The 17,316-nt window shown below is 50.1% G+C and overlaps 2 protein-coding genes across 2 annotated transcripts in view; both read right to left on the minus strand.

Annotated features, from left to right (window-relative positions):
- xpnpep2 (X-prolyl aminopeptidase (aminopeptidase P) 2, membrane-bound) overlaps window positions 1-13,335 on the minus strand; it is a gene marked incomplete at both ends in the record, with an annotated part of 167,328 nt that extends 153,993 nt beyond the window's left edge. Inside the window, one exon of the mRNA XM_084331999.1 lies at window positions 13,297-13,335. Within this exon, the coding sequence (XP_084188125.1) occupies window positions 13,297-13,335 (39 nt within the window). The remainder of the gene's footprint in view (window positions 1-13,296) is intronic.
- Window positions 13,336-13,410: 75 nt separating this feature from the next.
- vimr2 (vimentin-related 2) overlaps window positions 13,411-17,316 on the minus strand; it is a gene marked incomplete at both ends in the record, with an annotated part of 16,221 nt that continues 12,315 nt past the window's right edge. The window contains 1 exon segment of the mRNA XM_084332000.1: window positions 13,411-13,533. Within this exon segment, the coding sequence (XP_084188126.1) occupies window positions 13,411-13,533 (123 nt within the window).

The raw sequence follows: 17,316 nt of genomic DNA on the forward strand, positions 1-17,316 counted from the left end.
GCTGTGGCTGGCATGCATGATGTAAAGCTTTTACTCTGCGCCTGGTATCACGGCTCTGTTTTTTCTTTTGGCGTCGTATCAGGGGTGAGGTGGTGAGGGGGTGGGTAAAATTATCCCCCTCTCTTTGGTCTGTGTTTTTTCTTACATTAGGCTAGGGTAAAGGTGTAAAAATTCAGGTGGCAAGTTCGCACATGAGCCTGAAGCCATGTATAAAGCCAGTTTTTGCACAAACGAGGTTATCGTCTGTGGCTGGCGTGCAGAATGTGAAGCTGTTACCCTAACAGGTATAATGCGCTTTCATGTAGCATGCTACGACTGGTGTCATGGCTCTGCTTTGTTGTTGCATCGTATCAGGGGTGAGGGGTCATAAGGGGTGGACTAATAAATCCCTCCCCCCCTTTTACTGATTGGCCGGGAGGTGGGACCTCCTGCCTGCCAGTCTCCCTGTCGGCTGAGGGGTCAGCGCATCACAGGGAGGGGGAAGGGGGGTGTTCCCTGGTTCCACTCCATGTTAGGATGGGTGGGTCACAGGATTTCCCCCCGGCCATGGAATACGTCACTGGGCGCGTTTTCCTATTGGCCATGAATCATCCGTGAGTTTACAGGCTCTGTGCTGCAGACCGCTGTCATTGTCAAAGTTGGATGATGCAATGCATTCGAAAACTGTTCGTTTTCTGCTCTGCTCTCTATTACAGTGTGTATTGGGCCGTTGGTCACTTGGCCCAATTATTATTACATGTATCTTTTTCAATTGTTACTCACGTAGAGGTCTCTCTGGGGGAACTTCTGTCTTCCCCTCTTATGTAAAGAGCAGAATTGACGGAGTTGCCCTCAGACGCGTTCATATAAGACCCGTGTCTGTGTCTTATTGACCGGCTTCCTGCTGCTCGTCCCAGACAGCATGGAGGGAACGTTGTCTGGTGTTTCTTATTAGAATTCACCATTGATGTGTTTCGGGTTCTTGACGTGCATATAGCGCTGGCCCTGGGTGCTTCCAATGTGGAACCACGTTATGGGCCGGCGCGCCTTGGTTGCCCAATTCATAGAAACAGCGTTTTTTATGGGGGCGACTGGGAAGGAGATTTTTTTCTCTACCGAGCGTCAGTGCACTAGGTTAGACTCGCTGACTCACATGCATCTCCGGGGGGAGATGACGGAGTAGATCATTACATTGGCGGAGGGGTCTCACGCCTATGAGGTGGGCCACCAGGAGCAGCGCATTCACATACTGTCCATCTTGGTGGCGCCCTCTGTGATGTTTTAGATCGACACGCGTACCTACCCCCCTCTTAGGACAGGGGATGGCGGCGTGACTAGGACGCAGGACTGGTTCTGGTCGCGCCGGACCAGGTCAGTTAACCCGTTGTCCGCCGGGGCGCAGATCTGCTGTTCTGGTACCCCAAAGGACTTTGTGCTTTTCCGGGGGGAAAATGCCGGGTCGGTCCGGGCTTCGCGGGGATTGATGTTGTGGATGTGTGTGTCATATGTATGCCACTACGAGTTGCCCATAACAGTGATGTGCTTGGTCCATACTGTGTTGTACCTTGCGCTGTGTTAGGGGGCCTGGTCCTTCTCCATTGTTTCACCCCTCCCTCCCCCTGCTGGGCGGGAATGGGAGGGGGCTGTCGGGGTGGTTGCTGTTAGCCCCTCTAGGCATCCCTGTGTAGGTCCCGGTCCGCCAGGCCCAGGTCCGGACTCGTTCTCGTCGACCTGTTGGCCTGGGTTCACCCTTTGAAAACTGAAACACTTGTACTGCTTGTATAGCCTGTGTATACGCGCAGTTATGTTTCTAAGTTTTCTTGGTGGGTTAAGGGAAAACTAAACATAGGGAGGTGGTTGGCTCTCCGGTGTGTTGGTAGCAGAGTCCACTCTCGGGTTGAGGCCGGGCTTGACCCCGTCTGCCCGAGAGTATGCCCCCGCATCTTTCATGACGTCTGCCAATTGTGTCAGCCTCTCCTTTGAACCTCGACCCCCGCTGGAGGGGTTGGGTTTGTGGAGGTCATGACATGGTGCACAGCATACCGAACACCCCTTCCGCCGGGTACTGTTCTCACAGTAGACCCCTTAGGCGCCTGTCTAGTCCGCAGTGCTCCAGGCACAGGTCGAGTTCTGGCCTGTTGCCTGGATTGAGGGATCAACCCCCTTGGGGGTTGTCTCCCCGGCGCGCCGTCTGGCCCCACAGTATTGTGGGGGGGGTAGCCTCTTGGGGCTTACGGCCATGCCAACCTGGACACCCCAGATCTCGTCAGATCTCGGAAACTAAGCAGGTTCGGCCCTGGTTAGTTCTTGGATGGGAGACCCCCTGGGAATACCAGGTGCAGTAAGCTAGAGTGCTTCAGAGCGGCGTGCCAGGGGGGAAGGGTCTGCTCTTGTTTGGGCCCTGTCCGATATGCTGGCGATGTGGGGGGTGATGTCACCAGTGACCGTCTGGTGGGGCCCGGATGCTGCGGCCTCGTTGGCCTCACCAGGCCCCTTTTTTCGGGGGGTCCTGGCCCTCAGGTTGTCCTAGGGCTGGGACCTCCTCCGCGCTCTGCTGCTACGGCCTTGCCACAGGGTTGGGTTCTTGACCTTCGACCCTGTGATGTTGGGGGCTGTGACGGAGGTGTTTTTGCTTCCCGTCCGTTCCCTGGTGGCATGTGGGATGCGCGCCTGAGTGGTCGCGGGTCCTTCTGAGTGAAGGTAAGTCCCACGGTCTGCTCACCCTGTGCGTTTTAAGGTGTTAAACCCTCTTTGCACAGTCGGATCCGATTCCCTCCCGTCCTCCACTAGGGGGTCCAGGGGTCTCGGGTCCTCCCCGGTTCTGATGGTTGTGGGGGGCCTCAGCGGGTACATTTGTCGAGCTTCCGCTCTGCTCAGCTCCTGTGTTCCACTAAGAGCAGAGCGTAAGCTATACGATATATAACGTAAGGTTATTCTATAACCCTAGTTATATGAGTATAGCGAGCGCTCTGCTCTAACTCACTGAGGACCCCGTGGTCTTCCCTTCAATGGTGAAAGACTTGGGAAGGAGCTGATGGTGTGGCCACGACCCCGCTTATGTAGAGAAGCGGATGTGGGTGTGGCCAGGCGGATGGGTGTGTGCATGTGGAGAAAATTATTCATTATTAGATTGGATAAAGGGATATTTCCACTAAGAGAAGAGCGCGAGAGAGAGAGAGAGAGAGAGAGAGAGACTGAGACTTGTTCTGCGCAATGCTAGTCAGTCTCGGAATTGTCTCGGAGTTGTTTTATTTTTTTGATTTATATGAAAACCGATTTATGTATAATTTAGCTAGCTCGCCAACGTTACTATGATTAAAGTTAACTTTAATAAAAATTAAAAAAATATAAATCGTATTTTTTTTATATACATTTTTTTTTATTATAATTTTTTTAGGAGGGGCGGGGTGTCCCGTCTCATGGATATGTGAAGGACGGGCGATACTACTGCCAAGGGAGGAGTGGAAGCAATTAGGCAGCTGATTAATACTGATAGAACACACCTGTGCACCATTAGATCACCCACATCCCACACGCACACACACCAGACACACACTATAATACACTAGGACAGATAGAGTTGAGTTGAGAGGAGGTGAGGTAGGAGCGAGTATTGAGAGAGAGAGATTGTTGTTTACGGAGTTTTGCGAGGTGAGAGGTAGTGAGAGGAGAGGTGAAGGCGAGAAGGTGTGCATTGTGTACTGGACCCTAGACTGGCTGAGAAACCCCCTTGTGTACTGACCCTGGACCGGACGACTACTCTGAGTATTGAACAATTTGTTTGTTTTTTAACCGTGACGAGTCTGAACACCACCAGGCTCGTCACAATATGTAGATAGCATAGTGTTGCATTGCAATGTCAAATAACTTGATACTTTTACTAGTACAATTTTTTATGTTTATTATTAGAGTACTATTCTATCAGGGTATTTCTACCATTACTTAAGTAAAGGAAATATGTACTATTCCACCACAGCTGGCCATGATCCAGACAGAGGATACATGCAGCAATAACGTCAATCAATCAACTAGTATCCAAAAGGCAGTCACAATGAGGAATGGTCAGTTGAGTAGTTCTCTTACACCGATAATGTACCTCTCTTGAGTAACCTTTACACAATACAACAACTAACGATAGGTTATGACTATAACCAAGTTCTGTTAATTAGGGGTGACGCTTGGCATCACTCATGCACTCCCTCGCGTACGTGCACGCGCACTGAATAAATTCCACAAATGTACCTTTAATACCAGTATTAGTCTGACCACACCCCTCATCAGCTTACATTCATAAGCAGGTGTGTGGTCACCTGCTCTCCTCCTACCCAAGCTTTCACCACAAGGTGAGGTCAAGGGCTGCAGCGGCGTCGGATGCCAAGCGTCACCCCTAATTAACAGAACTTGGTTATAGTCATAACCTATCGTTCTGTTTCATTAGGGGATCCGCTTGGCATCACTCATGCACATAGGGAGGCCAAGCGGAGCCACTGGCCGACAAATACACCCCGCTGAAGGCCCCCCACAACCAACAGAACAGGGAGGGCCGAGCCCCCCCGACCCCCCCTAATGGAGGGCACCCCCCCTATTAGAGGTTTCCCGGGAGGGCGACGGACCCGACCGTGCGAAGAGGCACTCAAGCAACTCAACGCACAGGGTGAGCAGACCGTGGCTTGACCCCACGACTACACACACGCACAACCCGCATGCCACCCGGGAACGAACGGAGGGAAACAACCTCGTTACTGCCCCCAGAATCACGGGGGCAAGGGCAAACCCAACCCCGTGGCAAGGCCGTAGCAGCGGAGCGCGAAGGAAGACCCAGACCCACCAAAGGGACTGGACCCCCTGGAACGGGGGCCTGGAGAAGTCCATGATGCCAGCATCAAGACCCCACCAGGTGGGCACTTAGTGACCCCGCCCCCCACATCGCCAGCGTATTCGAACAAGGGCCCCTCAGCCGAGCGGGCCCTGTCCTCCCCAACAGTACACCGTCTGGCACACTGACCCTGCAACAGGCAGTCAGCATGGCCGTAACACACAAAAAAGGTTAACCAACGGAAGCAGGCAGCGCACCGGGGAAAAACCAGGCAACAGGCTGTTAACCCTAGCCTGGAGATTGCGGACGAGACAGGCGCCAGAAAGGACAGCTGAACACAGCCGCCCCGGCGGAAGGGGCGTATGCTGGCGTTGTTGCATGACCAAGCCTCCATTTAAAAAAAACCCACCCAGAGGGGTCGAGGCAGAGAAGGCTGACACGATTGGCAGACGTCATGAACGTGCAGGGGCACCCTCAACCGGTCAACCCGGGAGTTGACACTGCAGCAACACACCAGAGAACCAACCACCCAGGTGTTACCCCATGCGGTGGTTGGTCCCATAACCCCTCAGGAAAAAACCCCAAAACACACCTGCGGCACTACCGCAGCCCGTGTTCCAGTTTCCAACAGGGTTATCCCGGGCCTACGGGTCAACGAAAACATTACTTCGGACCGGGCCCGGTGATACGGGGAGCACAGGGTCCCCCGAGGAGGCCAAGACCACCCCAACAGGCCCCTCTTCACCATGCGTAAGAGAAGAACGTAAGAATGGAAAACCAGCCCCAGCACCCCGTACTTGGTATTCCCAGGAGGTCACCCAACCAAGTACCAACCAAGACCAACCTGCATGGCGGCCGAGATCCGACGAGAGCGGGCGCGTACAGGTTGGCACGGCCATAAGCCATTACGACAGTGTAGAATACAATGTACCCAACAAGGGTTCCATAGCGCTCAACCCTGTGACACCCGGACCGACCTAGCATTTTTCCCCCTGAAAAAAGCCCAAGTCCCTCAGGGTACCAGAACAGCAGATCTGCATCCCCGGCGGACAACGGGTTTAACTGATCCGGACCAGCGCGACCAGAACCAGTCCCGTGCCCTAACCACGCCGACATGCCAACTCCAGGAGAAGGGGCAGATATGCATGTTGATCTTAAACATAAAAAGAAGGCGCCACTCAGACGTTTCGGTGCGAACCGCGCCCGGCGGCCCACCCCCAGGGCGTGAGACCCTTCCACATATGTTCAGATCCATTCCGTTATCATCCCCTGATATGAACGAGAACCCATCGACAACCACACAGGGCGTCGGAAGAGGAAAAACCCCCATCCCAATTGCTTTATAAAAACGCTGTTTTAACCCCAAGCAATCAAGGCGTGCCAGTCAGTTACCAATGTCCAACAGAACATCCTGAGCTAGCACTATGTGTGCGTTGGACATACCCACATCAACAATAGGCTATTTAGACCGTCTTATTGAATCCCCAAGACGCCCAGGGGAACGACAAGAGGGGCGGGATGCAACCAACTCCATGAATGAATGAATGAAAACTTTATCCAACAGATTGCAGAAAGGGTACAACACAGTACGGCTCAATACACACAATTGTTAAGGGGAGGCAGACCTGAGAAAGACGTTAGTCTTGTTTCCATCAGGGACCCCCATTTCCAATTCATATAGACACATCCAACTCTTTATAATAATAAAGAAGAAGCATCACCCGTATGAACCCAACTGCACAGCTGGGAGCAAAAAACCCGTTTTCACACGATTTTACATCCAGTCACTCTTTTAATCAGAGAGTAAGACTAGACCCTCCCAGAAAACCTTCCCACATGAGTCGTAGTCATGAGAAAGACATGCCAACTGTGAGTCACGTGACCAACTGACTCAAGTTACACATAAATCGAGCGCAGCAGACCCGTGAGCCCTACGCTCTAACTCAACACCTTAAGACACCGTAACTCATGGAAGGCGTCGCCATAGCAACACCGCTACGACGGGTGGAAACCCTGCCGGCTCCTGTTTGTAATAGGAGTTCGCAGGATAACCCTCCCCTCTCCCCCCCCCTGCCAAGACGTCCTACCGGCTCGGCCCTGACTGGCTCAGCAGAAGAGATAAAAAATCTCCTAAACCAATCAAGTGGGAAGGAGGGGTTTATTCGACACCCCCTCACAAATAACCCTTCGTTCCCTACACACAGAAAACAACCGTAGCCATTTTGAAAACCTCCGGTAGAATGCTAATGTATAGCGTAAGCTAATACAATGCCCGCTACCCACAAAATGTGAACAGGATTTACAACAAAAAACAAGTCGCATGTGTGTGAATCCTACACCCGTTGACTATGTTGTATATAGCAAAAACGCTGACCGAGCGTAACGGCTAGGCCGTGGAACGTGTGTGTACGAGTATTACTGCAACTAACAACACAGCATTGTGAGACACATATACTTAGTTCAAGCAATGGAATAACACCAGTTTCTACCTGCATGTGGAGCGTCAGGCTAATAGAACCCCCTATGACTGAGTGTATGTTGCAGACCTTGCTTAATCTCGTAACACAACACGACTCATCTCACAACGTAAAAGTGCAGATTCATATTTACACAACCCCATCATATGATTTGTGAAGAAACACACAGTTTGTTTGCCAAAAAACATAGTCCCCCTTATGTCGGGGAACTTTTTATTTCACAAGTCTTTTAAAGCACAAAATCATAGAGGGGCCGGGGAGGGTGTAAAGGAGAGGGGACAGAGAGGAGAAAAGTCACTTTCAGCGGCGTCTGCCACCGCGCGCCGCTCGAGTCTTGCCACCCCGAGGAGCCCCGGAGGGACGGTAGTTTACTGTCTGCTGGTCACGACGTTCCCTACCGTCTCCTCCGGTCGTGGATGGGCCGGCGGTAGCAGAAGCGCCGTCTTTTCTCCTGGCCTTCTTGGAGGGGCCAGCAGCGGCGGCGGAGGCAGTGGTAGGGACAACGGAGACAGCTCGACGTCGTGGAAGCCTTCTGACTCCACCGGCAAGGACGGGAGGCGGAAAATGGGGTTGGAGGATGGATCTCTCCTCTGCCATCTCTCTGCATGTTGAGGTCATCAACCGCAGGGCCTTCCCGAACAGACCAGCGTCGGAGAGGGCGGCCGTCAGAAGAGGGGCTCTCTTCTTCTCTGGCACACGGGTCTGCTCCAGCCAAAGATGACGCTGGCCCAGGGTGGCCAGGGCGCACACTTTCCCCATGGCTATGGCCAACACCTGGGTAAGGTGCAGGACAGCTCCTGCCGCCTGGGTGATCTGATCGCATTTTACCTCGTTCAGATCCGTGCCGCCCGTCATAATCCCCGATACAAATCTAGCCAGGTGGGCGATGTTAGACGCCGCAGCCAGCGATTGTGTACCAGCGATGAATGACTGGTCACCCCAATATGCCAATCGCCTAGCCGATCTACCCTGGAGGACCGGCTTGCATAAGGGTTCCCACACCATATCCGGACAGAGGAGAGCGGCCATCGGACTATCAAGCCGAGGCACGCCCTCCCCCATACCTTTGACCAACCCCGACACCCGCGTAACTGGTACGTAGATGGGGGTTAGTCCCATGATGTTGGAAACCGCCTGACCCTGACGAACATAGGCCCCCATTGAGGGGAAAAATGGGTAGACAACATCCACCCCTCTCACTGGGCGACGCTGCCAGAGATGACCTATGAGATCATCAGGGACAGGAGCAGGCAATGGCAGTGGCAGCGGCACGCCGTTTGCGGCGGCGGCTACCGGCATGAGCTCGGGGAACAAAGCCCGCAGTTCCCCCTGCGGACCCTCCTCCACCGAACCTGCATCCCTCACATGCAGCAGGCTGCAACTGGTCAAGGAGCCACAGTCTGATGTGGCCGATAGTAGGGCATCCTGCTGATGAGGCCAAGGTGGTTCCTCGACATCTTCGAACAGGGAGTCCCACGGAGCCATTTCTCCCCCCTCAGGTGTTTCCTGAGGAGGGATACTCTCCTCCACGGGACCATCATACAAGAATCCGTCCGCCTCTTCCATGAAGTCCTCAGTTTCCATCGGAAATCCAGAGCCGGACGCATCCTCGCTGGTCTCCAGCAGTTCCCCAAAACCAGGCCGTTCGCGCCTGCATGCTACCATCTTGCGATGTGAACGGGCAGACGCGAAAAGTTTGGGTCGCAAATCCTCCGGCTCCAAGACAACCCCCCGTTCACCAACGGACGATTCCCTGGAACCAGAAGAACCAGAGTCGAGATCAGGCCATCGCCGGAGCGACGGCACAGACTCCTCGGCTCTTCGGAGAGGCAAACTATCCATCGGCTGTCTCCTGGGCTGGGTCGGCAACCACGAAAGTGGCAACAGCCCAGCACCAGAACGCACGACGGAGGCGGGAATGGAGAACCGCTGGTGAAGAGTAGGTCTAGCGGGTCTACTCTCCGCAGAATACATTATGACCCAAACTTTTTCTTTACAACAGATATGAGAGAAGAAAAAATTAAGCACAATGTAAACTCGTCACAACTCTTTTCAACTAACAACACGTCAAGTGGGGTACTACCGGGCACTTCCTTGTGGTGAAAGCGAGAAGGAGAGCAGGTGACCACACACCTGCTTATGAAGGTAAGCTGATGAGGGGTGTGGTCAGACTAATACTGGTATTAAAGGTACATTTGTGGAATTTATTCAGTGCGAGTGCACGTACGCGAGGGAGTGCATGAGTGATGCCAAGCGAATCCCCTAATGAAACAGAACTGTCAGAAACTCTGCCATCTGCCTTATATAATGCCAGAATAGAACGTTCTGCAGCCAATGTGAATCTGCCCATGTGAATAAAACAAGTACCTCTAATTAAGATAGAAGGAGGTGAATCCAACGTCTAATAGCTTTGTCCTATACTCCACTACTGTCTTACACAACTATGCGTTATACTACCTTTCACTACACTATTTCTCTTCTGCTGTATGTGGTTTTAAGACTCAAGGTTCAAATGGGTATATTGTACCCTGTTAAGCAGGTATATCTATCAAGTTACTACTCCCCGTAGTGCTATTATATATCAGTTCTACATTGCACACTTTGAAAAACTTGCCTTTGACCTTGAACTTGCCCCAAAAACGTTTTTCAAAGCGGAAGAAGAATTTGTAAACAGGGAAGAATTCAGAGAAAGGTTCAGTGGTTTGGGTTTCCGGGATCTTCAGCCGATGGAGGCTTTGTAGAGTTTCAAAGACCCATTCAGGGACACCTTATGTCTGTCTACATAGTCTGTCTTCTCCCTCAGAAAACAAGCTCTTATCTCTCATCTGTCAAGCCACATCTCCCCGTCTCACTATGTGTCAGAGAGGCCAGGCCAGAGCATGCACAGTCCCCATTCCCTCTCAAACCCACAGCACTTAGAGAGAAAAAGCCATCCATAAGAAACAAGCAGGCCGTTTCCAAACTGCGTGCCACTGTGCGAACTGATGGAAATACTGATAAGCACAACAATATTGGAGGGGAAGAGAGCAGCCATCCGTTGTGTCTGTTTCACATTGAGCGTTAAATTTGTTTTGACTCCGTTTGATCTTCTGCTACAATATAGGAACTGTGTAAGAGCAACATATCTTCTACATCCTGAGCCAGAATGATCGAAAACACTCCTTAACCCTTTCACTGCCACACTACCAAAACGGTTAACCCTTTCACTGCGGCGACACACAGAAGGTTAACCCTTTCACTGCCACATGGCAGCCAGTTAACCCTTTCACTGCCACACGACAAAAGGTTAACCCTTTACTATCACACAACCGACGGTCGCCGCTTGGTGAAAGGGTTAAAGGTGCACTTCACCAAAGAACAATGCAGATTTATTTAGCATATAATCTCACACACATCCAAAAACTCAAAACAGTTTTGCACATAATTTTATTTAGTTTGACGGTTATTAAGAGTAAATTATTTTGATTATGGCCACCAGTGATGTCAGGGAGATTGAATCCTTATGTTGTGTTAATTACAGCTCAATGAAATGATAATGTAGCAGTCCCTATAAGGTATTGCTATCACTGGTGGCCATATTCAAATTAATTTACTCCCAATAAAAATCTAAATGTGTGCAAAACTGTTTTGGGATGCGTGAGATCATGTGCAAAATAAATCAGCATTGTTTTTTGGTGAAGTGCCCCTTTAAGAATGGTACACTCGGCGACCAGAGGATTGGCATTTTGAAGTGTGTGGATCCATGTAAAAAGCTGGCTTTCTTCCACCGACTCTCCACCTACCATGTGGCGCGCACGCGCACACACACATGCACGCGCACACACACACACACACACACACACACACACACACACACACACACACACACACACACACACACACACACACACACACACACACACACACACACACACACACACACACACACACACACACACACACACACACACACACACACACACACACACACACACACACACACACACACACACACACACACACACACGTAAGGGGTAAGGAGTCAAGCTTAAGATGGTGTCTTTGGCACTCGACATTCAACACTGCCAGTGAAACATACAGTTGTATAGCTGATGTCAGGGCTAGTATCACCTGCCACCTGGAGAAAACCCCTCTGAAGATTCCATGTCTGATTAGAGGCCCGCGAGAGTAAAATAATTCAAAAGCCACCCTTTGTTTGTTGTTTCGCCGTATCAGTGGGGAATCTCAGCCTGACAGGCGTATGAGGGTCGCTGTGCGTGTTTTACACATTTTGTCTGAGTTTGATCGTGTACCCTCTTACGAACGACAGCAACACATGTACAGTACATCCATCTCTCTGCAGCGGGAGAGGAGCCTGTGAGTGTATTGGAGAGGTGCCAGTTCCGCAGGTGCAGCATCACAGAGGAAACACTCTTGTCTGCTTTGGAGCAGCTAAGATGGAAGGAATACTATGATCTCTCTGCTTGGTGAAGGAGTTCCCTCTAATAACCCCCCCCCCCCCCCCCCTTTTATTCGTAGACAGTGACCCTAAACTGTCATCTCGTGTCTCCCCCATATATCTGAAAGGCAGTTACTGCTGTGGGACTACTGGTCCAGATAGGGTGGATTATACACAGTAGGCACTGTCTGAGAATCACGCAACACCACAGCCAATGGTTGTAAGAGGAAACAATGAATAGAATCTAATAGAATCTAATAATAAGATCTACCTCTGGTTATAACTATGCTGTTGAGGGTGCATGGATTGTCACAATGGGAGGAAAGAGGATGTGGAGTTGATTTGTATTGATGTGATAGTTATGGAGTAGCCTGGAGACTATAGCTGGATGAACTGTGCCGTAGGTTAAGTGATTAGTCTCAAACCGGCCCCTCCGGCCTCAGCAATATAACACCCAAACTGCCGATCAGATCCAAGGGCTACAAGAAGACCCTCTAGCCACCAGTTTCTCCACTCATATATGTGCACGATAAGACCATCTATTCTAAGTGAAGGGTAAATGTATTTTTAATATAATAGCCACTTGATGCGTTTCAGCACCTCCTGCCACCTTTAATACTCGCTATGATTTCCAGAACTCCTTTCATTCCAGCCCGCCGTATGGAAGGGTGACCTTATGGAAAATGCGCGAGTGTGATTGCTCAGAGGCGACGTGACAGAATGAGAATCAAAGACTGACAGGAAAAAGTGCCACCCTATCTGCAGGGCCTTGGGGAGCCCGGCGTATTTCTCCGCTGAATTACAGCCCCCGCCGATAATGTCACGATTAAAGGCAGATAAGTTAATCCACTGATCCTCTGATTCTTGACATTTTGGCATGAAGCGCAGGCCGTCTGAGGGGGGAAAGGCTCTGCTCGGATCTCACATCTCTTTCAGACGAAGCAGACTCGTAACGTGTCCTAATGAAGACATCGCCATTGCCTTTCTTATTGCTGATGTCCCCAGAGAACCGTATCTAATTATGAGCCCCAGTGTCACGTCAATATTAGGCATTCAGCGTGGACTGTTGACCGAGCCTCTATCTGAACGCAGTCTTGATTGGTTTTCCATTTCAGTGTAGGTGGATGCAAGTTGATGGACGCCTTCGAGATGGAAGCGGATACTTTTTGGTGGAATTCACTTTTGCACAAACAAAAACAACAACAATGCAGGTTTGTCCGCTTCTGTTCCTTCAATCATCAAAACAACAATACAAACAACACATCCGCCCACAAAAATGTTTCCTTCCCAGAGATGTTTCATTAGCATTTCAGAAATCAGGCTCTTAATATAGAGACGGATGATAAACAGGAAGCAAATTAATCTTGAATAGAATAAATAAACGCAGCAAATCTTCATCAGACCTATTCGTCTTCCCAGGAGACAACAGGGCACCTGTTGATATGTCTGTTGTTCAATTGATTAATACGAGTGTAAAAACATGTTTAGGAGGATACACTTTTACCGTCATTGTTATTACACTTATCTATGGAATGTCAAGTTTTCCTATTATTAAAACCTCAGGAATTAGGAAGCTGTCGTCTCACTTGCGCTACTAGCCACGAGGGCATCATCAGTGTCGTCATCGCTGACCACATCCCCAGACGCACATAGAATTCCTTTATCGGTGGCTTCCTGTAAACAGCCAAGTGCTTCCTGTGTCAGGGGCAGATGTTAGCCGTATCGCTGCCCCCCCGTTGACTGCCGCTCGCATCTGCCACGTATCGCACCACATCCTTGGAGGTAACTGACTCGCACTCGTGTTCACCGAGCCTTCCGATGCCCTGTGACCAAATACCATCTGTTACATTCTCATTATAGGCTTTGCTTCGGCAAAGATAATTAAACTTAATATAGTGCAAATGTTTGGACCCTTATTGCCAACTTTACTGCATGTATGTCTCACACGTTCTTATCGTTACCCGGGACATTTTAATGGTTTGTAAATCCGAAGCCATAAATTACCTTGGACAGAACGGGGCACCTGGATTCAACAAGGTCTCTGGATAGCTCACTTATTTCTGCATTAACCGGCCTTTTCACTTTTGATATCTCACGCATGTGAATGTAAGTCAGTAATACAGGCGGCCATCCCAAAAGACTCGAAAACAAGCCCCGAACCCGAAACAGGTCAATGTTGGACAAGACGGAATGTTAATTAGCTCCTAACTTGGCTGGGTTCATTGTGTACAATTGGAAAGGAATACCAGAGTTTTCTGTCAAAGTGATCACGAGAGCACCCTACGGGAGAACGCCATGAACAGATCCTTTTTCTAAGTGCTCGGACAAATTATCTCAAAGCTAAAAAAAGGACAGGCTTGGATAAGCATCTTTAGCCCCCGGGCTCGGCCACCCCTGAGGTGAGAGGATTACTCCACATGCAGTGAAGGTTTCAAGTGCTGCGTGTAAAAATGGAAGGTGCTCCTGTTGTTGGATCTCAAGAGGGTGGTAAAGACACGCTGCCACCCCCCTCCCCGCCCCCCACCCCCCACCCCGGGATACGGGGTCTTCAGAAGACAATAGCCGGGCTGTGTGAAGCAGGGTCTGGAGCAGAGGGTCACAAAGCCACTCTTCTCAGGTCTACACCAGTAAAGTGACTGTTTAGTGGCAGCACAGAGAAGGGGCTGTGTGGAGCTCTTTGCTGGGGGGGGTTTGGATCCAGGGGTTGCGACTAAAGGCAGTCCATCCATCATGTGTCACTACGCCTCTTTGAGGACACAGCTCTATAGGCAGTCTGTGGAGCCAACCTCTACAACACAATACTAAACCATCTGTTTATCTTCAATGTAGCATACTGTAATTATGAGACTTTTCCAACTGTGAGATATTTCCACTTTATTGCGTAAATTATTGCTCAATAACATTTATATGACCCCAGCATTTATGGGTTGTTCTATTAACTCAATCCAACAGGGCGGGGTACAAAATGTGACTTTCTTTTTTCAATACTATTTACCATTCACTTTGATTTTCAAACAAATAATAAAATGTACCGGCCAATCGGAATGGGTTTCACTCAAAGTGAGGATGTAGATGCTTTTGATTCGCCCGGGTTAAAGGCGATAAGAAAACTTGTTATAGTTCCAGCAGTCGCTCGTAGTTCTCACAATTCAAGGCTAGAAACGTAACCCTTCCTGTTTATTGTTTAGATAAACAAATGGAAGAAAAAAACAGTTGACTTATTTCACAGCAGCGCGGGGTGGCAGTTTTTCTCTGAGCTTTGTTGGCTGGAAGAATAAAATCTCTATTACAAAATAAAACTAAAGTCTCAGAGGGGGTCAGTGAGACAAAAACATTTCTCCCCTCTGGTTACTCCCAACACCACGGACACTAACTCCAATTACCAGAGAAATTATTTACGACGCACAGGTACCTTCAGCCAGATAGCGTTGTTTTGTGTAAAGAACAAGTGTGAGGAAGAAAGATCTACAGCTGGATGAGACACAAAAGCAGGAAAACACAAACCTTTTTTATTTTTTTTCATTCCTCTCATCTCACACCTTCCATTCTTTCATCTGCTTCCCCCTATAAGCTGGTATTTTGATTCCTGGATTCTTGGCAAGCAGCCCTCTTTGCAATTCAAAGAGTTTTTCAACAGGAGCATCTGTTTGGGTATTATCATAAACCTGGACTCCCCATATACCCCCTCCTCCTCCTCCTCCTCCTCCTCCTCCTCCTCCTCCTCCTTAACCCCCCCCTCTCTCTCTCTTCAGCCAGAGGGTCAATGTGTGTGTGTGTGTGTGTGTGTGTGTGTGTGTGTGTGTGTGTGTGTGTGTGTGTGTGTGTGTGTGTGTGTGTGTGTGTGTGTGTGTGTGTGTGTGTGTGTGGAGAGGAAAGGAAAGGGTGACGGGGGAGTGGGGTAGTGTGTGTGCATGTGTGTGTGTGTGTGTGTGTGTGGGGGGGGGGCGGTGGGGGCATTAGGTGGTGGGGAGGGCCCTTTTCCGTGACCCATAGTCAATGATACATAAGCCACATGACCAACTGGGCTCCTTATCCAAGGCAAACAGGACTCTACTCTCTCACTCACACACACACAGATCTGCAAGCTGACTCCTAGCACATTCGCAGCTTCACTGAACTTGGCTCGGACTGCCGATTCCCTGACAGAGAGAGGGGGGGGAAAACACACACCTCGGTGGGAGCTCAGATAAAGAGTGGCGCTGTCACACGCTGATATACAAATACGCATTTAGACACTCACACGCACAAAACAGACAAACACACAGGCACGGCCAGGGAACCACCACCACCACCACCACCACCACCACACACATTCCCAGGGACACACATACAACACAGCCATAGAGACACACACACACACACACACGCAGACACACTCACTCCCTACTCACTGACACACACATACACAGGGGAGCAAACAGTCTCTCTCTCTCTCTCTTTCTTGCTCGCTCAGCTGCTCTCTCTCTCCCCCCTCACACTCTCCCTCTCTCTCTCTCTCCCTCCCATCCACACACACACACACACACCACACACACACACACACACACACACACACACACACACACACATACACACACACACACCACTACAGTATATCAGCGAGTGACTAGCAGAGAGCCAGAGGGGAGTGCAGATATGAATGTGAAGATCCTGACGCTGGTGATTGTGTTTGTGGTGTCCCTGCTGTGTTCTGCCAGCGCTGGTGAGTACCGGAGCGGCTGCTAGCCGCCGCATGCTTTCTAGTTCTCTGTTTTTAGCCTTTAGGTTTGTGCAGGCAGCTGTGGTCGATCAGTTACCCAGCATGGATAGCCTTAGTGTGGGCTCTAAAAGGCAGGAATATCAGCACCTGGCTGTGTACAGTGCTGCACTGCGGTGGTTACACTGTCTCTCCTATTGTATTGCTGGAGGTATTTTTTTTTGTGTGTTGAACTTAAACAGGGCTGCTGGTTATGCTTTTAGGTCTCGTGTTCTCAGCATATGTTGATGTAAGCAGAGGCTGTGACTTTGAGATGAAATATTTAGAGGCTTTTATTGATGGACATCGCTGCCTGTGTGGTGTGGAGTGCTGCTACTGAGTGATACTGAGGCTGGGTCTGTGGCTCCGTGTGTCTGTTGTGACTGTTATGAAATGTAGATATGCATGGCACGTGTTCTGTGAGGACGGGGACAAATTAAATGATGCTGCTCAATGTTGATGCTTTACTGTGTCCCACCTGACTGGAGTGATGCGTCCATGTTATCACTGTGAATCCACAGCGAGGCGATACAGAGATAGATATACGACTCCTATAGGGTGGCGACGATGAGGATTGTATTGCGTGAACGCCAGTGAGAGGCACCATAGCTCCCAGATGCATGGATGGTCTCCTGAGGTGCTCAAGCCTGACGCCTTGTCACAGTAGATTTCCGTAAAGTGTTGCTGCGTCTCTTCGAGCCATTGTGTACTGCTGGACTACACGCCCATTCCATTGTGGATTTAAAGCCTCGATTAAGAAGAAATGATAATAATAATAACTTGTAACAATTATACAAGGGCCTGGCCTGTTCCCCACAGGGGTGGCTCATGGGGAGTGAATGGGTTTTTGAGAAATGTGACAGTGGGGTCA

Source organism: Notolepis coatsorum (assembly GCF_963971535.1).
Source record: "Notolepis coatsorum genome assembly, chromosome: 16".
NCBI lineage: Eukaryota > Metazoa > Chordata > Actinopteri > Aulopiformes > Paralepididae > Notolepis > Notolepis coatsorum.